The sequence below is a fragment of the Megascapheus bottae genome, chromosome 23 (assembly GCF_031878675.1).
Source record: "Megascapheus bottae isolate mThoBot1 chromosome 23, mThoBot2.hap1, whole genome shotgun sequence".
Lineage (NCBI taxonomy): Eukaryota > Metazoa > Chordata > Mammalia > Rodentia > Geomyidae > Megascapheus > Megascapheus bottae.
This window is the reverse complement of record NC_143531.1, coordinates 15,499,983-15,527,057: the sequence shown is the minus strand read 5'-3', so window position 1 is coordinate 15,527,057 and position 27,075 is coordinate 15,499,983. Positions and strand designations below refer to the sequence as shown.

General features: G+C 36.0%; 1 protein-coding gene across 1 annotated transcript in view; it reads right to left on the bottom strand.

The window, feature by feature from the left end:
* The window catches only part of Stpg2 (sperm tail PG-rich repeat containing 2), a 225,168-nt gene that overhangs the window by 183,288 nt on the left and 14,805 nt on the right, over positions 1-27,075 (bottom strand). Inside the window, exons 5-6 of the mRNA XM_090356573.1 lie at positions 21,351-21,466; positions 20,669-20,780 (exon numbers count right to left, since the gene is read on the bottom strand). Coding sequence (XP_090212699.1) covers positions 20,669-20,780; positions 21,351-21,466 — 228 coding nt within the window. The remainder of the gene's footprint in view (positions 1-20,668; positions 20,781-21,350; positions 21,467-27,075) is intronic.

Below are 27,075 nucleotides of genomic sequence, written 5' to 3'. Positions count from 1 at the left end.
ATTAATTTTGGTTCGCTCAGAAGCATAATGTATTCTTTGTTTTTGATATTAGAAAACAAATCTACTCTGTGGACTTTTCAAAGTTAAATAAATTTAAACAGAACTGGACAAAATAAGCATGGTAAAGAAAGGTCTTAAAAGAACAAGCTATTTGAAAAATAAGTTGATAATTAATCATCAGTAACACTGCACATGTTTCTGCGTCACAGACGCCACACTTCAGCTACATGACAAACAAATGAGGAAACTTAATTAGCAACAGGAAGTGCTTGGTATTAAGGAAAAATCATCTATGGTTAGTGGCAGAAAATAGAATTAGTCTTTAATATACGCCTCGGCAAGTAAATTAGAAAAAGCAACAGTTAAATGTAAGCTGCTAAGTTTGGTTATTCATTGTCTAAAGTATACAGTTGTCATGTATAGTATGAAACAGACAAACATGAAATTTAGAAAAGCTGATAAAGAATCCCATGTTTGATGAATAATATTCATATAAACATTGGTTTTAGTGACTCCATGAAGTCAGAAATTGAATACAGCAACCCTGGAACCACGCTGCCCAATTCTAAGGTAAAGTTAAGAGTGATTAAATAGGAACAGCCTGGAAATTTCACCACCACAATCAAGAATTATAAAAGAGCTTCAGTTGACAGAAAAAACATACACAAGTAGAATATATAGTTTCCCTATAATTGCTATATGCTATGTGTGAATTATCTAGTAGCAGTCAAGATTTATTATGCCCACTTTGGCAAATTAGTGCTATGTAAATGTTCAGAGTTCATTAACATTCATTACTGTATGATGCAACATGAACTTCCACACAGAGTTACTTAATGTGATGATATTCTTCCTGCTCTTTACAACCTAAATTCCCCTTTCAGAGGAAAAAGAAATGTTATCATTTAATAAATAATACACAGACAGTTGAACACATCCAAATGAAGTAATGTTAAGGGTTATAAATCTTAAATTAACTTAAAGAATCAGTATAAGATCAATTAATATTATACTCACAAAGACAGAGGATTCGAATGCTTACTGGGGCCAAGCAAGCAAATAAGTGTTGAGTGCAAAATGAGATACAGGAAATCACTCACCCTTATGCCCAGGGGCAGCTTTTAATCAGTTCCAATCGATTGACTGATTGCTGTTGTTTTTCTTCTTTTTTAAAAAAAGAGTGAAAATTTGGATTTGTATATGAAATTATATAACCTAAAAATGTAAATAATTAACTCACTTTTTAATCAATTAATTCAATTTTAATAAAATATATACCTATGGAGGCAGACACTGACTCATACCTATAGTTCTACCTAGTCAGGAAACTGAGATCTGAGGATCATGGCACACAGCTAGCCTTGGCAGATGAATCCATAAGACTTCTATCTTCAATTAACATAAAAAGCTAGATATGGAAGTGTGGCCCCAATAGTAGAGTCCCAAACAGAAAGATGCACCAAAAAAATAATAATGAAAAGCTGAGCACAGCACAAGGCCCTAAATTCAAGTTCCAGTAACAGCACAAATATACATATATATTTTTAACTTCCACATGTAAATGTCTGCACATATCTGAGATTTTATAAAACCCCAAGTGTAAAAAGTATGATAAAAAGTATGATTTAGCTGGGAGTTTGGCCTAGTGGTAGAGCGCTTGCTTAGCATCACAAAGACCCGGGTCTGATTCCTCAGTACCACATACATAGAAAAAAGCCAGAAGTGGTGCTGAGGCTCAAGTGGTAGAGCTCTAACCTTGAGAAATTCCAAGGACAGTACTCAGGTCATGAGCTCAAACCCAGGACTGGCAAAAAAAAAAGTATGAGTTAGAGTACCTGTACTCAGTTATAATTTTATCATGGTAATATGCATAATTGTAAGTGGACAGCAGAGACTCGGTCTTCACAGTTCTATGAATAGTCTTGTCTATGACTAGGTTTTCTGGATCTAAAGCAACCTCTAAAATACTGTGTAGTGTCCAGACACAATTACTAATATCTGTCCATGAGATAAATTATATAATATATAATTATATATAATTTATGTACAGAAAGTAAGCTAACAGCAGTTTAAGTATTTGAGATTAAAGGAAATTCCTTGTCTATAGTTACAATAATAGTTTTTCATGAAATAAGGTATCTGTATACTCTAATATGTAATCAGTAAACATTAAGATCATTAACATTAGGTAATTTTTATATGATTCTTAATGTTCAATAAATATCTATCATATATTTTACTTGGTAATGAATTAAGTTTTATCTCCTGTGAAAGGTAATACTGCTCATAATCTTTCACTAAGGCTGTGATATATAACTCCACATGGGTAGCTTAACTTATCATTTATGTTACATTTCCCAAGGATTCCTCACACTGGCTTCTATTAAATTTGAAATCTGAAACTCACAGTCATAGATCATTGTAAATAGTACCAAGAGCATAGTGGTTTTCAGGTATGTCTATTCATATTAAACACAAATGGTCCAGAAATTATGGAGAGATGACTCAGTAAAGGCAACTGTCAGCTCTCTAGCTGATGATGACTTGTAACTTTTATAGGGAGAAGCTAGTGGGGTGAGTGTTTCAATTTGGAAAACAACATTTGAATGCATTTATAATTCACTTTAAAGTGGTATTCAATTCTGGAAATTATTTCCTCAAGCTCTGTTGCAACATTTGGAAATGGTTTATGTATTTACTAAATAATATATCATTCATTTCTTTTCCTAAAGATTAAAAAAAGAAAGATACTAAACTGGGAAAAAGTCCAAATCTCAGACACCAACTACTTGTACTTTCATTTCATTATCTTCAAAAATTGCGAGAACAACTTCTGCTTTATAAAAAGCACAATGGAGAGGAAGAGTTGAGGCCACTGTAGATACTAAGATGAAAAAGGTCATGTGAAATCACTATGGTCTTTACCATCATTAGCTTTATTAATTGATTTCATGAGGCTATGTGTTCCCGTAACAGCATTCATACTTTAGTATAGTCAAATGATTGTATCAATCACTTATGTCTTCATTATCTATAATTGATGATACTTTTCAACAGATGTAAGCTTTTATTTTACTTCCAAGACAATTTAAAATTGGAGACATGAAGATTTAGGAATTGGGAATTGGGAATTTTATCCTTACGTGTTTCTCACTTTATGGAAGTGTAATTGACAAATGTAAATTCTATTCCTTGGAGGTATGTAAGTCTGATGCTATAGTGTCCCCACATGTTGTGAAATGACTGAAACAATCCACTTACTATATCCATCACCTCACAAAGTGAGTATGTTAAAAAAAAAATCTAAGATCTACTACTCTCTTAGCAACTTGAAAGTGTTAAAGTTTAAATTATTAACTATAGGTAAGTGTGCTGAACAAAAGCTTCCTTGACCAAAATCCTACCTAAAACAGAACATGTACGTTCTGACTAATACCTGCCTCCCCATCCCCAGCTATATCTGGTAGTCCTCGCTCTCCTCCTAAGCAACATTTAAGACTCCCTATATGGTAAAAGCATGCCATGTTTGTGCTGTGTTTGTGTGCATGTATGCTTGTATATATCTGACTTATTTCACATAACACAATTTCCTCCAAGTTTATCAGTGTTGTTCTAAATAACAGCATTTCCTTCTTTTTGTGGCTAAATAACACTCCCCATTGAATAATAGGTATAACACATTTTCTTTGCTTATCTGTCCATGGTTGGTATGTAGGCTGATTCTGTAGCTTAACTTTTGTGTATAACACTGCAATGCAATGAAAAGAATGATGGATCACATGGAATTCTCTTTTCAACTTTCTGGGGAAATTCTATACTATTTTCACAACGACTGCACCAATTTATAATCTCACTAACAGTGCACATAGGTTACCTTTAATCTACAGCTTCACCAACGCCTACTTATTTGGGTTTCCTTTTTAAGAATACCATTTCTTTTTCTTTTTTTTTTTTGCCAGTCCTGGGCTTGAGCTCAGGGCCTGAGCACTGTCCTTGGACTTTCTCAAGGATAGAGCTCTACCACTTGAGCCTCAGCACCACTTCCAGCTTTTTTTCTATGTATGTGGTACCGAGGAATCGAACCTGGGTCTTCGCGCATGCTAGGCAAGCACTTTAACCACTAGGCCAAAATCCAGGCCCAAGAATACCATTTCTAACTGGAAATAAGTAATAGTTCATTGTGGTTTTGATTTTCATGTCCCCAGTAATTAGTGATCTTAAGTATCTTTTTTTGTTTATAGTAACCGTTTACTATTTGCATGTCTCCCTTGGAGAAATATTTATTTATGTCTTTTACCAGTTTTTAAATAGGTTACTTTCCTGCTAGAACGTTTTGTATGCTTTCTACATTTTGTATATTTACTTCTCCAGATCCAGCAGTCAAATAAACCTCTGTTTTTTCTGATTTTCACAGTCTGAGATATTCACAGAGGACACAGTCCTGTCTATCACATGTATCATTTTCAGGACTGCATAACTGCCAGGCCAATGGTTTGTAACATGTATCAAGAATCTTAACCCAAAATCATTATCACATAGATTAGAAGTTGGCAAATATTTCTCTGTCAACAGCCAAAATATAAATATCTTAGGTTTTGTAGATCATATGTAGACATGTTTAATTTACTGAGCATCCTTTTGTCTTACTTTACAACCCTTCAAACACTGTAAAAAAAAATCCACTGCTAGTTCATACATCTGAAAAAAAGAATCACAGATCCACAGATCCATGGCCCATGGTTTGGTTCATGGACCACAGTCTGTAATCTGCTAAAGACTGTCTGTGACATATTCAGGTTTAAAGCTGATATACTGTGCTGTACAAGGTAACTGAGAATTGTAAAATTTAAAAGGATTTCATTAGGGATGCAGATGAAATAGCCATGACTTAACAGAAGGTGGGGGGGGGAGGCTTTCCTGTAGGCACCAAGTCCACTTAGTACTATTCTTTAAATATCATTACAGACCAGAAATCACTATGTCCCTTTGGAATGTGTAAATGCTGGTCCCATGTTGTCCTTGTGCAGGCCTACCACAGTTCCCTGGAACTTTGGAGAAAAGAATAGTCCATGGATAAGTGAATCCTATTTAAAGTCCTATTCTTTGCCTGATTAATGAAAGACCCCTCCTCTGTTAGGTACCTTAGAGATGCTGGGAAAGTCAGTTGCTACCCTATCAAAGATGAAATTATTTCTATGAAATATATAGATGAATTTACCAAACTAGGTTATCCAACTGATCTATACTGTTATTAAGTTAAATACATATAACTACTGAACTGTAAAAGTTGACTAGTAATTCAAAATGTATTCAGATCAGAAAATTCTGTCACCAAGATATTTGAAGCAGTTATTGTTTATTTTATGCAATAAGTAACTTCAGTGCCATAATCTGAGATGTCCATTATCACTATAGATTTAATTTTGCAAGTACAAAAATCCAAATAAAGCATAAGATTAAAATAATTAATGAAAACATCATTAATTCTTTCTTTAAAATTACATATTTTGTGCTAAATGTCAACAATATGATAAAACCCCTTTACTATAACTCAGTGCACTTTACATCACATCTACAGTTGAACTGATAAGGTCCCCAAACTAAATGTAGAATATGCCTACATACTTTTCTATGTATCTTTTATTTAAAGCTTTGTACTGTGTTGCATTTAGAGAATGTGAACTTTGTGACATTAATGTATTCATAAGCACTAGGCATTCTCTACTGTGAAAACATTAACCTGGGATATATTTTCTGAGATTGATGCATACTTACAAAACTGATTCAGAATTACATTGAGAAAACTGTCTAAGATCTTTCAGAAATTCAAGAATGGCTTAATATTGACTTTGTTTCAATTAACCAGAGTCAGAGTCACTCTCTTTCTGTTACATCTGAACAAAAAGATATCCTAAGTTTATCATCGCAACATCTTGCCACTGTTTGATTCAGTTTTATCTGTGACCAAAACAAGTCTAGAAGAGGGGCCCGGAGTTTGGCCTAGTGGTAGGGTGCTTGCCTAGCATGCACGAAGACCCGGTTGGATTCCTCGGTACCACATATATAGAAAAAAGCTGGAAATGGTGCTGAGGCTCAAGTGGTAGAGCTCTAGCCTTGAGAAAGTCCAAGGACAGTGCTCAGGCCCTGAGCTCAAGCCCAGGACTCACAGGGGAAAAAAAGCAACAACAACAAAAAAAGTCTAGAAGAAAGGATTTCCAGATGTACATGTGAGAAACTAGCCAGGTCCTGATGACATAATTGAAGCCAAAACAGTGCAGCACCACACTTATTGCAAGCCTTGCCAATAAATACCCTTTCTACTTAAGATAGGCACTTCATCCATCCACCAAGAAAAGCATACATTTAGAAGAAACACCTGAAGTAAAAAAAAATGTTTTATTTGAAGAATTTCAGCCAACAATAGAGATAAATCAATGTTCTCTTCCACCCAGTACTTCCTTTCAACTGCAGAGAGCTACTTTCCCTGCTGTCTCTCAAGCCTGTTTCTGCTGTTCAATCACTAGGCAATGCAGAGTGTAAACAAGAATATAACCAGATCACTGCTTTTTATGATACTGACTTAGACCACTTAAGGGTCTACGCTATATGTGTTTATGAAATACAACCATCTCATACATATGTTCACATGACAGCGTGCTTACCTGTCCTCCACAGAGTATTATATTATAATCATCTGTAAGCAAAGATATAGATCTGCCATTTTATTTAGTATTTTTATTGGATTAAACTATGACTTGAATATAAATCAACAATCTGATGCCTCAGAGTCTTTGGCTTTTCAGACTTAAAATGATATGAATTTTAACATATCTATCAAAGCTGAAGGAAGCTAACTCATATGAAAAAATATATTGCTTATAATTAAATATGTAATTGAACCTAACTATATAACTTATTCTAATAGCTAAGACTTTTACAAAATTGCACATTTTGTGGGAAATTAAACCCAACCTGACTCTCAGAAAAGACATAGCATGAGATATAGTATATATTAATGCAAAAGTTATTTGTCAAAACCTACAGAGAAACTCACATTTTAATATTTACGCCAATAGGAAAAGAGCTTATCTCACATTCCCTTACCCATATCTAAACAAGAAAAATAGGAACACTAACAAAATCCAGTAGAAATGGTAGCAAATTCATATTCCTTTCCACTAGAGCAACCATTAATGTTACTATTCATGAGTTCAAAAGATGTGATATCTATAAATCATTTTTACTCTTCTGTGTACCACAAGTAATGCAAATTGCCTAATTCATTCTCTCTACCTATAGGTGTATAAGTGACTGCTTTATTTATTCATAAGTTGATTGCTTCTGACAATATCAGTTATAGTTCTTTTATTAAATGCATAATATGTATTCAGAAACATGACAAAATCCAATTCCTTTTGTGGAGGTTAGCATTTATAGATGTCAGAAAACTCAACATTCAAACATGGTACCATCAATCCTAACAACACACTGAGGAAATGTTCCTCCTAACTTCTCTCTTCAGAAATTCAAACTGTCTGTCCAGGTTTCTAAGAAGACTATCCTTCCTTCAAGTGAAAAGAATAGCATAGAAGAAGACTAAAATAGTATATCTGGTTACAAGGTAGAGTCTATCTGGTTACAAGGTAGAGTAGACTATTTACAAAGGGAAATTCTAGAACTGTATTTCAAATGACTGTTTTGTCTGAAATTCCATGATGCAAATATGATAGAACATGAGCTTACAATGAACATTCGTTAAGATTACTGACGGGGCCGTGAGTTTGGCCTAGTGGTAGAGTACTTGCCTAGAATGCATGAAGACCCAGGTTCAATTCCTTGGTACCACATACATAAAAAAAAGCCAGAAGTGGTGCTGAGGCTCAAGTGGTAGAGCTCTAGCCTTGAGCAAGTCCAAGGACAGTGCTCAGGCCCTGAGATCAAGCCAGGACTGGCAAAAAAAAAAAATTACTGATATCACTGTTACAATACCCAATTTTAAAGAATATTTCAATCCAATGAGCCAATTGGGCATACATAGTAGTTGAAAACAAATAATTAAATGATTTAACTTTTTAATAGCACTTCTTATGGTTATACATCCAGAAGCCAGAAAGCCTGTACTTTTGTCACTAAATCAATAAAGGTTGTGGCTCAGTGGTAGTATAGACCTGACAATAAAATTAACTCAAAATGGATTAAAGATTCAAATCTAATAACTAAAGCTACAAAACTACTAGAAGGAAACATGTGATATATATACACAACATAATTCTATGCTGCCATCAGAAAGAATGGCATTGCCCCATTTGCAAGGAAATGGAAAGACTTGGGAAAAAAGCATATTAAGTGAAGTAAGCCAGACCCAAAGGAACATTGGCTCCATGGTTTCCCTCATTTTTAATAATATGCATCTAGGATTTTCCTAGCAGAGGAGGCCAATAGCTCAAAAGCTACATACCTAAAGCAATATAGGAAGAGCCTAAGTGAATTGAACTCCAGGATAGGGAAACAAGAGATTTATTCTTGTGATTATTGTTTTTAATGTACTATGTGAAGTTACAATCTTTACTCTTTTTTTTCTTTTTTCCCTTTTCCTTTTTTCTTTCCCTTAGGGTTTATCCCCTGTTAGTGCTGTATCTGACTTTGGTACCTGGTGTATTGTACATACATTTATTTATTTGAATCAGGGAAGGTAAGGGGAAAAAACAAGATGATAAGACAAAGGACAAAGGATGAATCAGTGTTACAGTGATATATGTAAGACAACATATTGGAAATGAACTTTACAACTTGGGAAGGGGTGGAGGGAAGTGGGAGAAAAACATGGAAAGGGGTAACAATGTTCAAAACAAAATGAACTCACTACTTGATGAATGTAACTGTAACCCCTCTACACATCACCCTGAGAGTAAAATTTAAAAAAAGACAGAAAACATAAAGGGAAAAAGATGCCAAATAATCCAATTTTAAAATGGAAAAAAAAGGACAAACATACATTTTCTAAAACAATACATACAAATGGGTCACCAGTATTTGTGAAAACACACAACTTCACGAATCATCAAAGAAATGCAAATGAAACCATTATACTGTATCAACTCTACTAGAATGTCTTATATCAAAAACACAAACAATAAGTGTAGATAATGATACCGAGAAAGGAAACCCTGATGAAGGACAGAAATATAAATTAGTACAGCCATTATAGAAAGCTATGTTGATGATGTGGTAATATTAAAAATAGAACTATATTTTGAGCCAGCAATCTCATTATAGAGAGCAAAGGAAAATTAAATCAGTACATTAAAAAAATCTGCATTCACCCCACTATACATTACCCAACAATAAAAAAATAAAGAAATAATTTAAAATCTGCATTCCCCTGTTTATTGCAGCACTATTCACAAGTGATAACATATAAATCAACTTACATGTCTGTTAATGGATGAGTAGCTAAGTAAAATACTTATAGATGACTAGTATTCAGTCATAAAAAATAATGAAATCCTGTCATTTACAAAAGTGTAGATAAGCCTAAAGGACATGATTCTAAATGATAAGCCAGGCATATGAAGAACAAATACTGTATGATTTCACTTTTAAGATGAATGTACAAAGCTGATAGAAAGAAAGTAGATTGGTAACTACAGAAATACTGTAAAAAGGTGGGGGAAGGTGGAAATTTTGATCCAAGGGTACACATTTTTAGTTAAGCAGGAAGAATGTCTTCATGATTTCTTTTGTAAAGCATGATGACTATCATTGATGACATATTTTATTCTTAGAAAATGCGAGGAGAGTAGATTCTAAGTGTTTTTATTTCTATAATGATAACTATAAGGTAATACATTTGTTAATTACCTAGATTTAACTATTCTACAATGTACAAATTCCTCAAAACATCACTTTACACAGCAAACAAATACAATTTTAGATGTCAATTTTAAATAAGTTGGAAGGGATAAAAGATGCTCCTGAAAGTGATAATTTTGAAATTTTGGAAGGATGATAAAAATAAATTTAAAATAAATGAGAATAGCCATGTGTGATTTTTTTGACATTAAAAGTAGTTATGGATATTTCAAAGTTTATGTCTTTTCCTAAGACTGCCATTTCAAACTAGTCAATTCTCATGTTCCCTGCTGACAATAAAATGTTAGAAGACATTTGATATAAGAGTTGCAAATGCCATCATATCTCTAAAGGTCACTGTAACTCTAACAGGTATAGTTAAAAAAAAAACCTATTCTCAGTCCAAATTACAACACCACTGTATGTTCACACCACATTTTTACTTTTAAAATAAAAAATGGAAGGAAGGCCAGGAGTTTTGCCTAGTGGTAGAATGCTTACATAGCATGCACAAAGACTGAGGTTTGATTCTTCAGTACCACATACATAGAAAAAAGTAACAACAGATGCTGGAGGGGATGTGGCCAGGAGGGATCATTACTACACTGTTGGTGGAAGTGCAAACTCGTTCAACCACTATGGAAAGCAGTGTGGCAGTGCCTCAAAAGACTAAACATAGAACTCCCCTATGACCCAGCAATTCCACTACTTGGCATTTACCCAACCGTCCAGAAACAAGGGCATACTAAATCCACTAGCACAATGATGTTCATTGCAGCACTATTTACCATAGCAAAGATATGGAACCAACCCAGATGTCCCTCAGTTGATGAGTGGATCAACAAGATGTGGTATTTATACACAATGGAATTCTATGCTGCTGTCAGAAAGAACGAAGGAAATCATATTAAGTGAACTAAGCCAGACTCAGAGGAACATAGGCCCAATAGTCTCCCTCATTTGTCATAATCAGTAGAAACCTTGGGCTCTCCTAGCAGAGATTTACAATAGAACAAAATCTAGAGACATAAGGCCAAATAGTATGACACTAAATGTAAGGACCTCCAGGATAAGGAAACAAAAGCCATATAATGAATGACTGTTGTTGTTCTTAATGTATTATGTTATCTCTCATTTCTTTTGCCATCCCTCGGTTATCTCATATTGTTACAATATTTCACCTTGTTATCTGATATATTTTATATGTGCTTAATTGGTTATTTGAAATTGGATAGGGAAGGGGGGAAATCAAGTTAAGCGGGGGGGAAAGGGGGAGGGAAATGGGGACCATGTCATGAGAAAGAATATCAGTGTTTGTGAAGTTATGCACCTTTTATCTGGTGAATATAATGTAACCCTTCTATTAATCACAATAAAAAATTATTTAATAAAAAAAGAATTGAGAAGATCACAATGAATCAGACACAATATCTGTGTATTTTGAGAACAATTTTTTAGTTTTTGATGTCTTATATCTATGATATTAAATAAAAGTGGTTAAAAATCTTTAAAAAATTCTCATTTAAAGAAAAAAAAAAGTGGTGCTGTGGCTCAAGTGGAGAGCACTAGGACTTGAAAAAGCCCAAGGACAGTGCCCAATCCCTGAATTCAAGCCTCAGGACTGGCAAGAAAAGAAAAAAAATGGAACCTGATACCAGTGGCTCAGGCCTGTAATTCTAGCTACTCAGAAGGCTGAGATCTGAGGATGGTGGTTCAAAGCCAGACCTGGGCACTAAGACTCTTTTCTCCAATTAGCCAACAGAAAACCGAAAGTGGCACTGTGGCTCAAGTGGTTGAGCGATAGCCTTGTGCTGAAGAGTTCAGGGACAGTACCCAGGCCCAGAGTTCAGGGCCCCATGACTGACAAAAAGCAAATTAATTAATTAATTAATTAATAAAAATGGTCCTATTTAAAAGATATAATTATGCTATGTATAGCAGGATATTTGCTATGAATTACTAGCTAACATGTATTTAACTGCCTCGTCTAAGAATTTAATAAGCAAACAAATTAGTGCTACTTCTAATTAAAAAACCTATAGGGGCTGGAAGTTTGGCCTAGTGGTAGAGTGCTTGCCTAGCATGCATGAAGACCTGGGTTCGATTCCTCGGTACCACATGCATAGCAAAAAGCCGGAAGTGGTGCTGAGGCTCAAGTGGTAGAGTGCTAGCCTTGAGAAAGTCCAAGGACAGTGCTCAAGCCCTGAGCCCAAGCCCAGGACTGGCAAAAAAAAAAACACTACAATGGGCCAGATGTTTGGCCTAGTGGTAGAGTGCTTGCCTAGCATGCACGAAGACCTGGGTTCAATTTCTCGGTACCACATACTTAGAAAAAAGCCAGAAATGGTGCTGTGGCTCAAGTGGTAGAGCTCTAGCCTTGAGAAAGCCCAAAGGACTGGCAAAAAAAAAAAGAAACAAAAAACACTACAGTCATGGTTCCTGAAGTTTGCTTCAGTGGCATTCTTTTTGATAGTCTTTCAGAAAACCCTCCAGACAAAAATTATTTTCACAAAGATTTTTGCACATGCACGCCTCTCCCACACACCCACATACACACTACACACACTGATACTGAGGCTTAACCACTAAGCCTTGTAGCTTATGCTTGACTTTTTTCTCTCAAGATTGGCATGCTACCACTTGTATCACATCTCCATGTCTGGATTTTGCTAGTATAGAACTATTTTGCCAAAAAAAAAATGTCTTCTTATAAACTCTTAATGCCTTAATGTCTAGAACCAACAATTAAACATAATAAAAGTTAAATCAGAGAACAAAGTTCAATAGTATTTAAATTCTTCTAGGACAAAAGAGTATCATGTTACTGATGGGTTCTATGTCACTTGTAACTGTTCTGTGAGAATTATATTAGCATAAAGAAATGTATTGTGCAAGATGCTGTAATCATGCCTGTAATCCTAACTACCAGGAAGCTGAGATCTGAGGATAGCTATTTGAAACCAGTCCAAGCAGGAAAGTCTGTAAGACTTGTACATCCTAATAATTAACCACCAAAAAACCAGAAGTGAAGCCGTGGGGTATGGGGGGAAACTTGGGTCACTACCCAACCACCCAAGCCATGAGATCAAACCCCAGGATTGTTACACACACACACACACACACACACACACACACACACACACACACACAATATTGCACAAGTGCCTCATAAACTATTCTTTGACCCCTGGATATATGAAGATTCAATGAAAGGATAGCTTTCCCCAAAGAAAATGATCTTGACCTAAGACAGAGAACTTGAATTTCTTATCAGATATGATCCTGTTTTGCTCAACTGTAAAGCACCTTGACAGCTCCAAAAGGAAATACTTCTATTAAAAAATGTTCCCAGGTGTGGGGCACGTCACATTAAGGGTAAAAGGCCTACCTCATGGCCCAGTGCTCACTTCCTGGTTTTGGAGATCCAACCTGCCTGTCTCCTGGTTGGGAGGTTTGGCTGTGGTTTGTGATGTAAAATAAGGCTACCTTGAACCCATGGATTGGCCCCGCTGCCCTATCTGACCGCACCTACCTCCCCCTGTCCTACCTACTCTTATACTAACAGACTACTGCTTCTTACTTTAGCCCCTGGTTTTTTCCCATTAAACGAGTCTGCCTTGACATTCTCCCTGGCGCGTCTGTGTCTTCCCTCTGGAGAGGGAGGGCTGGGTGAAGGCGGCCAGCCGGCCCTATCCTTTCTCGGTCTCGTCTTAGTCAGGGTGTTCTCTTTGCCCTTCCTGCTGGTCTGGAGGCAAAGAATGCTAAAAACCCCGACACCTGGGGGCAGTGAGTTTGGCCTAGTGGTAGAGTGCTTGCCTAGCATGCATGAAGACCCGGGTTCTATTCCTCAGTATCCCACATACATAGCAAAAAAAGCCGGAAGTGGTGCTGAGGTTCAAGTGGTAGAGCTTTAGCCTTGAGAAAGTCCAAAGACAGTGCTCAAGCCCTGAGCTTAAGCCCAGGACTGGCAAAAAATAAAAAAAAAAAAAAATGTTCCCGGCTGGGAATGTGTGGCTCAGTGCTATAGTGCTTGCCTAGCACGCATGAAGCCCTGGGATTATTCCTCAGTACCACATACACAGAGAAAAACAGAAGTGGTGCTGTGGCTCAGTGATTAGAACGCTAGCCTTGAGCAAGCCCAAGGACAGCACATGCACTGGAACCGGCAAAAAAAAAAAAAAGAAAGAAAGAAAGAACAGCATTCCTTTAGTATTATCATAAAATCTGAAAGTTTTCATGATATATTTCTCTTAGAAAATTATATGAAAGAAAATAAATTCCTACTAGCTGTATTTAAGAAAAGATTTAATTCCTGGGATTGCTAAGTACTCTCATTGTCAGGACTCTAGACTCCAAATTTCTAAATATAAAAGGATAGATTTAAAATAATGTTTATATTCTTATGGGAAGAGTATTTTTCATTTCAATGTTCTAAATATATACAGGTAACATGCCCTTGTAATAACCCTCAATGTTAACGAACAAAAGCCTCTCTGTAGATTAAAGAAATGGGAGGGAAGAGGAGATACAAACAGCAGTGCAAAGATAAATGTACAGTCAATATCATCTCATCATTTACACTCAGTATTTACACAGAATATAATTAATCTGCTCTTACAAAAGTGCTAGCTACCACTGGGGAAAAGTCTATACTTCAATAGTAAAAAGGGCACAAGCATGATTTTATTTAAATGAGACTGACAATAAAACAGATGATAGACAGACAGATGATAGATAGATAAGATAGATTTATAACAGTATCATGCTAACTACAAGGTATAGTCCTAATTGATGTCCAAGAGATCTTTCAGAGGAAACTTTGAAATACATAGTTTTTTTATTATAGAAGCATCTATTAAGTCCTTCAATTCAAATATTTTGAATAAACTTATACCAACCTACAACTAAATTTTAACTCAAGTATAGCATAGCTTGCCCAGATATCAATAGTGGTCATATTTAAAATATGCATTTAAATAATTCCCTTCTCCAAAACAGTAGTTTTGTACAAATTGCTCATAAACATGAATCTCCTAGAACAGCCTCTTGGATCAGAGTAGCGTAATCCCCACTCCTCCAAATGCTTTTCTTCCACGATAAGGAGGTAAATGTGGCTATGTGTTGTGGGAGATGACTTTTTGTGTCCTCCAGGTAAGCCCAGAGGGCAGTGTGGGCAATAATGACCCATCTGTTCACAACTGGCAACTGGGAAACTTCTAATGAAGACGGATGTGAGTCTCTCTGTACAAGCAGGCTGCAGAGTGCTAATGAGTCCACCTAATGGTCACTACCTGCCACTCTTGACTGATGAATGATCTAACAGGTTCAGTTTGAAAAGCGTGGATGAGTGTTTCATACGGTCATCGGGATTACCCTGGCGTTGCTCTCACTTCCTCTTACACACTTTTTATGGCTTGTCTTCATCAATTCCCAGGAAATAATAGCTACTTACTAGACCCAGCCTTTAAAAACAACCTTGCGGGGCTGGGAGTTTAGCCTAGTGGTAGAGTGCTTGCCTAGCATGCACAAAGACCCAGGCTCGATTCCTCGGTACCACATACCTAGAAAAAAGCCAGAAATGGTGCTGTGGTAGAGCTCTAAACTTGAGAAGAAGAACCCAAGGACAGTGCTCAGGCCCTGAGTCCAAGCCCAGGACTGGCAAAAAAAAAAAAAAAAAAAAAAAAACATTTGGCTGGGAGTTTGGCCTAGTGGTCAAAGTGCATGCCTAGCATGCACCAAGACCTGGGTTCAATTCCTTGGTACCACACACATACAAAAAAGCCGGAAGTGGTGCAGAGGCTCAAGTGGTAGAGCTCTAGCCTTGAGAAAGTCCAAGGACAGTGCTCAGGCCCTGAGCTCAAGCCCAGGACTGGAAAAAAAAAAAAAAAAACACAACCTTGCCACTACTTTTGAGAAATTAGTTCCCCTAAATTAGTTCCCCTAAATTAGTTCACCTACAATGCTCTACTCTAGTAGATGAAAGTCTAATTGTCCTTCAAAATGACATTCAAACATATATCAGAACCCTTTATTGACTTCTGCCATCCACAAAGCAAGAGTCTCTGTATCTCCTCTGATGTTCTACTTCAATTTATTTGGATCTAACTGAATACTTATTTAAACACTTGCACTTTCCTGTGAAGAATGTGAAGGGATTCCTTAACCTAAGAAAACTTTCCCTATTGTCATTTCTATACACAGCATATATCAAGTCCTCAACTGTTTATTAAATGATAAATATCATTTACTAATCATTCATACACATCATACAGCATTTTAGGTGGTTTATGTATATATGTTTGCTTATATCTGACTGAAGAACCTTTCATTGATATTATTACTTATGTCTTAGAGGACTAGAATGTAAAAGTAACTCAGTGTCACAGAGTTAGTATGTGACAGAGCAAGAGACTAAATGCAATATGATCCTAAAACCTGAATTCTTCATCACTAAACTATAAATAAATCCAACAGAGCTTTATTCTTTTCATAACATTTCACCATGAGCGAATGTGACTTCTGTATTAAAAAAAAAATTCACTGATAATAGTATGGCATAGGATACTCTTCCAAACTATCTCAAAAGAAACTGAGTCAATATGCAATGTTTAATGTTGAAGCAATTACTATTTTCAACTTCATTCTTCTCACACATAATTTTATACAATTACTTTTTTAAATAATTCAACCTTTTTCTTCTATCTCACTTGAATTTTTTTATCTTTTTTGAAAACTAACATACGTTTTTTTAAAGGATTTCATAGGAAACTAGAAATGCACTCAGTCCTTTGGGTACAGTAACACTTCCATGAAAAATTATTTTCTGCTGGACACGGTGGCTCACACCTGTAATCCCCGGGCACTAAAGAACGTGAGGCTCTTATCTCCAGTTAACCCCTAGAAAACAGGAAGTGGGGCTGAGGCTTAGGGTTAGGTCAGTAGCCTTGAGCTGGGGAGCGCAGGCCCAGAGTTCAAGCCCCATGACCCATCCCCCAAAGAAAGAAAACTTATTTTGTGGTGGGGTGAAAGCATACAATTGTGAATAAGTCTTAGTTAATTCTTTGGCCATCTTCAAGGCAAGCTCTTTCAAGATCATCATCATATATTAATTGCTTCAGGTGCTTGTTATAAACCCAAGAATTCAGGTAACTTAGCTGAAGTTTTGCATCAGAAATAATAGAACAGGGGCCGGGACTGGCCTAGTGGTTGAGTGCTTGCCTAGCATGCACAAAGACCCGGGTTCAATTTCTCGGTATCACATACATAGAAAAAAGCCAGAAGTGGTGCTGAGGCTCAAGTGGTAGAGCTCTAGCCTTGAGAAAATCCAAGGACAGTGCTCAGGCCCTGAGCTCAAGCCCAGGACTGGAAAAAAAAAAAAAAAAAAAAAAAGAAATAATAGAACAATTTACTGAAAAGTGAAACCTGAAAATGTTAAGAAGACTGTTTTTTTCTGTCCTTATAAACACACACACATGCACGCGCACACACACACACACACACACACACACACGCATACTGTTATCACTTTTCATTGAGTTTTCATACTTGGTAGACAGGTAGTCTGCACCCATGTCTCAAGCCTTTTGAACTCTTATTATTTTCAAATTAGAGTCTCACTTTCTGCCAAGTCCAGCATGAACCTTTATCCTATTTATATGTCTCACTTTTCTTGAATGAAAGATCTGAACCACCTTGACCAGCTGTTGTTACAGATGAGGTATCACAATTTTTTTTTTTTTACCAGTAATGACCTACAAAGTGACTAGGATTATAGACATGAACCACCATGACCCAGCCCTAGTAACTATGCTTTTTAAAGCATAATTTTAATTACATGAAATTAACACTTTCCACTTAGAATCTACTTTGACATTAGTAAATTATTTTTATGTAATCTTAGGCTGATCCAGAGAATAATTTCTTCTCTAAAATCACATTTTAAAATGCAAAATTTATGATCCTAACAAATATCATGGATTTATATAGATAAATGAATAGAAATAACTTTATTTGCAGCTAAAAAACTTGAATAAAAATTTTAAATATACGGGCCAGGAGTTTGGCCTAGTGGTTAAAGTGCTTGCCTAGCATGCACGAAGACCCGGGTTCAATTCCTCGGTACCACATACGTAGAAAAAAGCCAGAAATGGTGCTGAGGCTCAAGTGGTAGAGCTCTAACCTTGCGAAAGTCCAAGGACAGTGCTCAGGCCCTGAGCTCAAGCCCATGACTGGCAAAAAAAAAAAAAAAAAAATTTAAATATATAGTTACACACTATCTACATAGGGAAGAACTTTAAAACTAAAATTCCTAATTCATATATGTTCAAATATACCACCAGGCAAATTTTTATATACGGTCACATAATTTTTAAAGATTTATGTTAATAAACATGAGAAATGAGGGCGTTATGTCAGTAAAGCTCCAATGAATTGGCGCCACCTAGTGGAATTTTACTGTTTTTTGTTTTTTTTTTATTAAATTTTTTTTATTGTAATTAGTAAAAGGGTTACATGATATTTGCCAGATAGAAGGTGCATTAATTCACATACATTGATGCCCTTTCACATGTCTTGGTACCCATTTCCCTCCCCCCCCACACCCCCCACCCGTCTTGGTTTTCCCCCCTTCCCTATCAAATTTCAAATATCCAAATACAAATAAATTCAATATATCAGATAACAAAGTGAGATACTATACCAATATGAGATAACCAAGGGACAGCAAAGGAGATGAGAGAAAACATAGTACATTAAGGACAACAATCATTCATTATATGGCTTTTGTTTCAATATCCTGGAGGTCCTTTCAATTGGCTTCACATTATATGGCCTTATATATCAAGATTACTGTTTTTCTTAAAGACAAAAAAATTTCACATGTTTTATATTACCAATCAGAATGTTCCTTGTAGGGGCCAGTTTGGCTTAGTGGTAGAGTGCTTGCCTAGCATGCACGAAGACCTGGGTTCAATTCCTTGGTACCACATACTTAGAAAAAGCCAGAAGTGGTGCTGAGGCTCAAGCCTTGAGAAAAATCCAAGGACAGTTCTCAGGCCCTAACCTAAGCCCAAGACTGGCAAAAAAAAGAATGTTTCTTGTAGTAACAACTGTCAAATATTTTTACACACTCATGAGTCCTCATAGATTTCATTAATATTATGAAAGATACTATAATAATTTTTCACTATCAAAAGAAAACACATTCCTGAAAAACAAGTTCAAGTTGAATAAATGTTAATAATTATGTATTTAGCAGAAGTTCTTAGTAGATTAGAATGACATATATGCTCAAATTGTATATAAAATAACACTGTAACATATGTATTAGGCTGTAAATGGAAAATAACCTAAGAGGAAATAAAAATAGTGTTGGTATAGGTATCTGAAGATGAGGAAAAATCTGTCAAATCCATGGTGTTTCAAGTGTATAATCTGGGATATTTAGAAGGCAGTAGACAGGATGGTATGGTTAAGAGGCGGGCTGAGGGATAAGGTTCTCAAGATTCCATCTAAAACAATGACAGTATACAATGATGACCATGCTACAGAAAAAAAAAATACCAGAAGTTTTTGGCTTTACGTTCTAAGGAATAAACTGAGATGAAGCTACAATTTTTAAGAAAGGAACCTATGTTTAAATTGTCATGTACTAATAAATAACCTATTAAACACCACAAAAGTCCACTATGAAAATTCTACAGTCAGACTATTCTCAGATTACTATTCTTAGTTTTAGATAACCTATGTCAAAACAAGAAGATTCACAAATGGAAGAAATCCCTATGACTTCAAAGGAAAATAAATTATCTTGGATTTTACATAAAAGTACAAATGTTTAACTCTACAAGGAGAGAAAAAAGATTTTTTAAAGAAAGGAGAATAAATGTTTGACAACTGAAGAGAAATTTAGGTGAGATTAAGAAGGGCCTCTTGTTATCTCTCATCTCTTTTGCTGTCCCTTGGTTATCTCATATTGTTACAGTATCTCACCTTGTTATCTGATATATTGTATATATGCATATTTGGTAATTTGAAGTCGGATAGGGAAGGGAGGAAATCAAGATGAGGGGCAGGGGTGGGAGGAGGGAAATGGGGACCAAGACATGAGAAAGGGTATCAAAGTATGTGAAGTAATGCACCTTCTATCTGGTGAATATAATGTAACCCTTCTATTAATTACAATAAAAATATATGAAAAAAAGAAGGGCCTCTTAAGAAAGAAGAGCTGGGCTGGGAAGCATGGCCTGGTGGTAGCATATTCACCTAGCATGCATGAAGCCCAGGGTTTGATTCCCCAGAACCACATAGACAAAAAAAGCCAGAAGTAGCATTCTGGCTCAAATGGCAGAGTGTTAGCCTTAGGCAAAAATTGTCCAACGATAGTGCCCAGGCCCTGAGTTCAAGCCCCAGGACTGGCAAGAAAGAAAGAGAAAGAAAGAAAGAAAAGAAAGAAAGAGAGAAATAGAGAAAGAGAGAACGAGGGAGGGAGGGAGGGAGGGAGGGAGGGAGGGAGGGAGGGAGGGAGGGAGGGAGGAAAGAAGGAAGGAAGGAAGGAAGGAAGGAAGGAAGGAAGGAAGGAAGGAAGGAAATAAAGAAGGAGTGAAGGAAGGAGAGCTGTCTACTGCTGAAACAACAAAACTTCAGAGTATGGCAGTGAGTTCATTATGATAAGAAATGTTCAAAAAGACACAGGGACCCCTTCTGCAACACTTACTGAGTGGCCCAGCAACTAGACTAAGTCAATCTAAAGGAACTTCATTGCAATGAACTTGATGTTAGAATCTGGAAAAATAAAAATAGTCACTTTTCAACTTACCCTTTTTTTCTCCTGCAATGTTATTAATTCATAAAATCGTGGAAGAAATAAGGCATAGCTTTGTTGGTTATCTTTCTTGACATTAACATTTTCATAATGTAGCGTCTTTTCCCTTTAGAAAAATTAGATAGAAATGGAAAGTTCTGAATTTTGAATATGTAAACATTTATTTAAGCAAAAAGAACATTTACAGCAATATTTCCTGCTTTAGAAGTATGTAATAGTATCAGTATGGTAGACTAATAGATTCAGATTTTTATAAAAATGCATTTACTTTAGTTAGCTGCTCTTTTACCAGTTCAGAGCATTATTATAAAACTGTTCAAAAATCTGTCCAAACTATGACATATCATGAATTGATATTATAAGGCAACAAAAGTTTTCCTTGTACTCTATTCACCAGAGAAAATCTATTTAGGCTATTGTAACTGATGATTTCCCCTTTAGACATGTTTTTATAATTATTATAAAGATGATGTATACATAAATGTTACAGTTTACATAAGTGAAGAGTACATTTCTTTTTGGAAAATATTATCCCTTCCTTTTCTCCCAGACATCAAGTGCATATAAACAGCAATGTCTGTCATACAGATTGCTCTGTATGTGTTTTTATATGAATATTCCTTTCTTAACTGGATAGTCTAGTCTGCATTAACAAAATAGGAAGAACATTACTTACTGGTCGACATCATACTGCCCCGGCCCAGGACCTGACTGTCCAGGTAAAAACTGTCCACTTCTGGAAGATGTCCCAAAATGTATACCTTTGTATTTTAGAGTTGCTTTGGATGCATCCTTAAACAAAAAGGAAAAATAAAATATAGGTTTGATAAGTTATGAAACAGTGTCTGAAGTCAAAAAATAAAGTATAGATAAATATGGATTCATGGGTACCACTGATGAATGCTATGTTCATTGACAGATCACCAAATAATAAATAAGCACCATAAAACATGAGTGTGCTTTATTAAACTAAAATAGTGAAGGCTAACACTGTAAAAACAATAGTTTCTCTTGTAGGAATTCTCTTAATCCGAATCATTCTTAACTCAGAAATCATTTAAAAAGTTCTTTTTAAAATAAATAATTTTTGAAAGTGGCGCTGTGGCTCAAATAGTAGAGCGCTAGCCTGGAGCTGAAGAGCCCAGTGACAGTGCCCAGACCCAGGGTTCAAGTCCCATGACAGACAAAAATATAAATAAATAAATAATGTTTAACTAATGTTAGAAAATAAATTATATAGTTACCTTAATTCATTTGAAAGACTGTTAATAAATTATATTCTAAAGTAAGTTTTAAAACAATTACTATACATTGACTAAAATCCCCCTAACATAAACTCATAATTTAACAGTGTAGAAAGTGCTCTATACGGCTATAAACTATTTAAAAGGAGTATAACAGATCATCATTCTAATCAAATGAATGTGATAAATAGCAATGTTAGTCACAAAAGCCTATCAGTTCCAACCCATATGTGCCACTGCTTCGCCCAAACATTCCAAAAGAGGTGTATAAAATAGACACAATAATCAGTGTCAGAAACCAAAAGGAATCATTCACATGATAAACACTAACAAACTTTAAGCAGACATAGCACAGTAGGCTCCCGCACCAGCTGAGAAGAGCTGCCACTGGAATGGTTAGCATCCCTGGAAAGACAATAATCATCCCTGGAAATCAGCATGACTCTTCAGTACTGAGGTGGCAGCAATATCTAGTTGGATAGGAGCCCCTTCCTAAATATTTTGGGATGCCATAATCATATCAAAAAAAGAAAGCTAGCAGAACTAGATACAGAGCTGAGCATAGAGAAGTAGTCACGGGCAGGGCTGTTTGGCTGTTTCAGAGTAAAGCAAACCAATTAGAAGATGGATGGGAAAACTAATTCTATGGGAAGCAGCTGGTTATGATGGCCCTTAGTGTCACAAGAGGGGCAATAACAAATACTACAGATTTTTCTGTTGAACAAAGTTTCCTACTAAAACAGATGATTCTGACTGGGCTTTCTCTTCTATCTAGTGACATGCAAAGTAGCTATGATGAGGCTAAGAGAACTGTTTTGCTGAAAGCATGGATAAAAGTCCACTGCTCTTGGAGCCTTGTAATCCAGCATAGTGGGTTGCTATGTGGTATTATACTGGTGGGAATGCCCGGCAAAGAGCACCACCTAGCAAAAGATGTCTGGCCCAGCAGCAGCTGTACTCCAGGGAAACAGACTTGTCCTAGGCATGGCTGACATGGGCCCTCAGAACTTCTAGAAGTACCTGGCAAAGGAAATTGTGCAGAAGGTGTGAGGGCCTCTACCTGACTAGGCAGAGGTGAGTGATACTGATATTTTGGCTTTTAACATCCTCATTTATTGTTATTATTGGTTTTGGTACCTATAATCGAATTAAAGCCTGAGCAAAGTTGTGTGACACGGTACAAAGGATTGATCATCATTATCATCTAGAAATTTTTTCAGCATTGGACATGGTTTCAATGTGCTTGGGTTATTGGTCTCTATTGATCCCTTCTACTGAATTAACACAAAGAACAGAATGTTATGTCCCTTTCCTCACTGTGAACATTCAGCTTGAACATCAGGAATGATGCGTATTTTCAGTCTCACAAAACAACATGTCAACATAATGCATTACTGTTACATGTAGGAAAGCTACTTGATACATGATTCTGAAGTCCAGCTCATTATCAGACTAAGAATAAAAAATAAAATAGCTGTTCAAAAGCTTTGTAACACATAATGGTAGCATCAGCAGAAATCACAAACACACACACACACACACACACACACACACACACACACACAATCACTTTTTGAGACTCCTAAGCATAACACAAAAGAAAATAATACAGACCCTCTAAAAGTTTTATGTCTGGGAGTTCAGAGACAAATGCTATAATACCAAACAGAACAGCATAGACACCTGGCACAGCCTGACATGCCCAGCAAAGCAGCTGATGCTAGTAGAGGAGCACTGAAACAAGCCTGGACCTCCACCAGCATGGTCGAAAAGTAGCTTTTCTTAAAGAGTCAGTGTAACTCCATATACTGCATCCAACGGGGCTGAGGACAAGAGGCAGAGTCTCACCACGCAATCCCTCCTTTTGATAAAGTTTCATGGATTTTTTAATACATGGATAATTTCAATAGCAGAAAGAACAAATATTCCTTGAATGCTATATTTTTACTTTTACTTAAAAACAAAGCAAAATTCTGTAATTATACAGATTTCTTTATGACATATTGATCTACAATATAGCTATGTTGAATACATGAGCTGTTTTATGTACTTCAAACAAGAACATATCTAATATAATTACCATAACATGTCAAAAATCAATATTTTAAGAGTACCTTGAAATAGAGAAAGAGAGACTGATGGAAGGGCTGACATTGATCAAGATACATTGTACTTTTAAATTAACACGTTAAATTTAAACCCCCTTGTACAACTACTTAAAGATAACAGGACTGGGAGTTTGGCCTAGTGGTAGAGTGTTTGCCTAGCATGCATGAAGACCTAGAGTTGATTCCTCAGTACCACATACATAGAAAAAAAAACAGAAGTGGTGCTGTGGCTCAAGTGGTAGAGCTCTAGCCTTGAGACAGCCCAAGGACAGTGCTCAGGCCCTGAATTCAAGCCCAAGGACTGGCAAAAAAAAAGATAATAACAAAAAGTAAATTTTGATAAGATTGCCCTTATGTCACATCTTTTGGCCTTAAAAAAGATGCTTATTTGGTTATTTGAAATTGGATAGGGAAGGGAGGAAAACAAGATGAGGGGAAGGGGTAGGAGGAGGTAAATGGGGACCAAGACATCAGAAAGGGTTTCAATGTTTGTGAAGTAATGAACCTTCTATCTAGTGAATATAATGTAACCCTTCTATTAATTACAATGAAAAATATATGGAAAAAGAAATAAGCCTAGGCTCTTGTGGATGATAGGCAACTACTGCTTTATTCTATCCCTTTAAGCTTTTATAGTAGAGTATGTATGTATGTGTGCACATGTGCATGCAAACATATAAACTAGTGCTTAAGTACTGGTACTGGGGCTTGAACTCAGGGCCTAGAATTCTCACTCCACTTTTTCTGCTCATAGCTAAAGTTCTACTACTTGAGTCTCGGATCACATCTCCAGTTTCTTGCTAGTTAACCAGCTACAACAGAGTCTTGGCTTTGTCTTTCTGGACTGGCTTCAAACCATATCTCATCTTCCTGAGTAGCTAGGATTATTGGTACAAGATTGATGTCAAGCTATAATAACCGTGTTAAATACAGAGATTCAAAACCTTGACAAGAGTTGGGCCTAAGAAGCTTTCCTCAGATAAATTCACATTACTGAGATTTTATAGTTCAACTATAAAGTAACTCAAAATGAAATCCCATAAGAGAAAAAATTATAGATATGGATGCCTAAACACACAAATTCAAAACCTTAGCAAAACCCTTTCCCAGATTACACAATAAAATGTATTTCATTTATTTAATATGTTAGCAATAATCAATGACTTCTGTAGTATTCAGATGAATGTGCAATGTGAAATGAAATTTATCTTTTAAAAACATAGAAACAAAACAAAGAATAAATGAATGCACTAAATTCTAAATCACATTTGCTTCTGTCTCAGAAGTATTGACAGTACCAACTTCAAGGTCACTGTCAACTTGGAAAGTTATTAGCAAATAAAATATGACTTAATTGAAGCATAACCAGCATGGAGCTACATCATTTTAAGTGAATGCTGCAATAAAATTTGAAGAAGAATTATGAACTGCTACTTTCATTGACATTTAAATGAATGAAGAAGGAACTAGGCAACTTTTACCCCACATGGTTCCATAATTAAATATGGAAATGGAATTTGTGAAGAATTAACAGCCCAATGTGCATTCATTTAAACACTAATGGACTGCATTCCAGTGTGGCAGTGCACAGGTAGCTTCCCACATGCCATCATTTTCAAAGAGCACAGTGTCATCATTCCCATCCAAAGTTTATTGTGAAGCCCATCTTTGAAAATACTGTATTTCTGACAGTTACTTGGGCTCTTCTAAAACATGGAGAAGCTAAGTTTTACCTTTCAAAATGTTACACAAATTAACTTACGTAGTGAATTATTCTTTGCAGATTAAATTTACCTGAAGTATATCAGTTGCTGGCCTCGGTCTTATAGCTCTTGATTCTATATTTCAGCTTTTTCAGATATCTTCAGTAGATGTGCCTTGACCATTCAGGAAGAATCCCAATAACTACCCACCCATTGCTTTCCTAATCTCTACTAAAACTCACATCAAAAAGCTGGGCACACACACAGTACTGTCTCACTTTGTAGCTCAAGAGTGACAAAGAATTACCTGAGAAAGGTACAATGCCTCACACCTAAAATTCTAGCTACTGAGGAGGTTGAGATCTGAGCATTGTGGTTCAAAGCCTGCCTGGGCAGAAAGTCTGTGAGACTTTTATCTCCAATTAATCACGAAAAAAAGCCTGCAGTGGTGTTATAGCTCAAGTGGTAGTGTTAGCCTCGAGCAAAAAGAGCTCAGGGACAGACCCCAGGCCCAGAGTTCAAGCCCCAAGACTGACAAACAGAAGAAGAAAGAAGGAAGAAGAAGAGAGTTACTATTATTACTATTATTAGAATACTATTGGATTGAATGTTATTAGAGAATCAGTTATGCAGTAACCTGTGAAGAATCCATCCTTCTTTGGGAAAACAGAAGAAAATAATGTGTTCAGTTACTAAGCTTTGCCACTCAATCTGAAAAGCTCAAATTCAAGATGAGGATTTCTTAAAAAAAAAATCACAACTCAATTCCAATTAAACTTCACTGAATCTTTTTGAATACTAAGAACGATGCCTTTAATTTATATGTAAATCTGTACTTTATAAAACTTGTTTTCATAAATTACATTTAGATTTTTATTATACTGAGTACAAGCTGAACTGACTCAGTAATTACTAAGACAGGTTATCAAAGAAATTGAACCTATTGTGAAATAATTTTTTTCCTTTTCTCTATCTTCTATGAATAATTTATACAGAAGGAAATAACATTTACATGTTAAACTAATGCTTTTTCATATGAGAAAAATACTTCATATATCAAGGAAAGCTTGGAGACATTATTCTAGACTTAAGATAGATGATACATTTTTCCAAAACAGAAAGAGTTCACATTAAAAAAAAAAAAAAAAAACATATTAGGCCGGGAGTATGGCCTCGTGGTAGAGTGCTTGCCTAGCATGCACAAGACTAGGGTTTGATTCCTCTTGATTCCTCAGTACCATACACATAGAAAAAATTCAGAAGTGGGGCCAGGAGTTTGGCCTAGTGGTAGAGTGCTTGCCTAGCATGCACGAAGACCCGGGTTTGATTCCTCAGTACCACATACT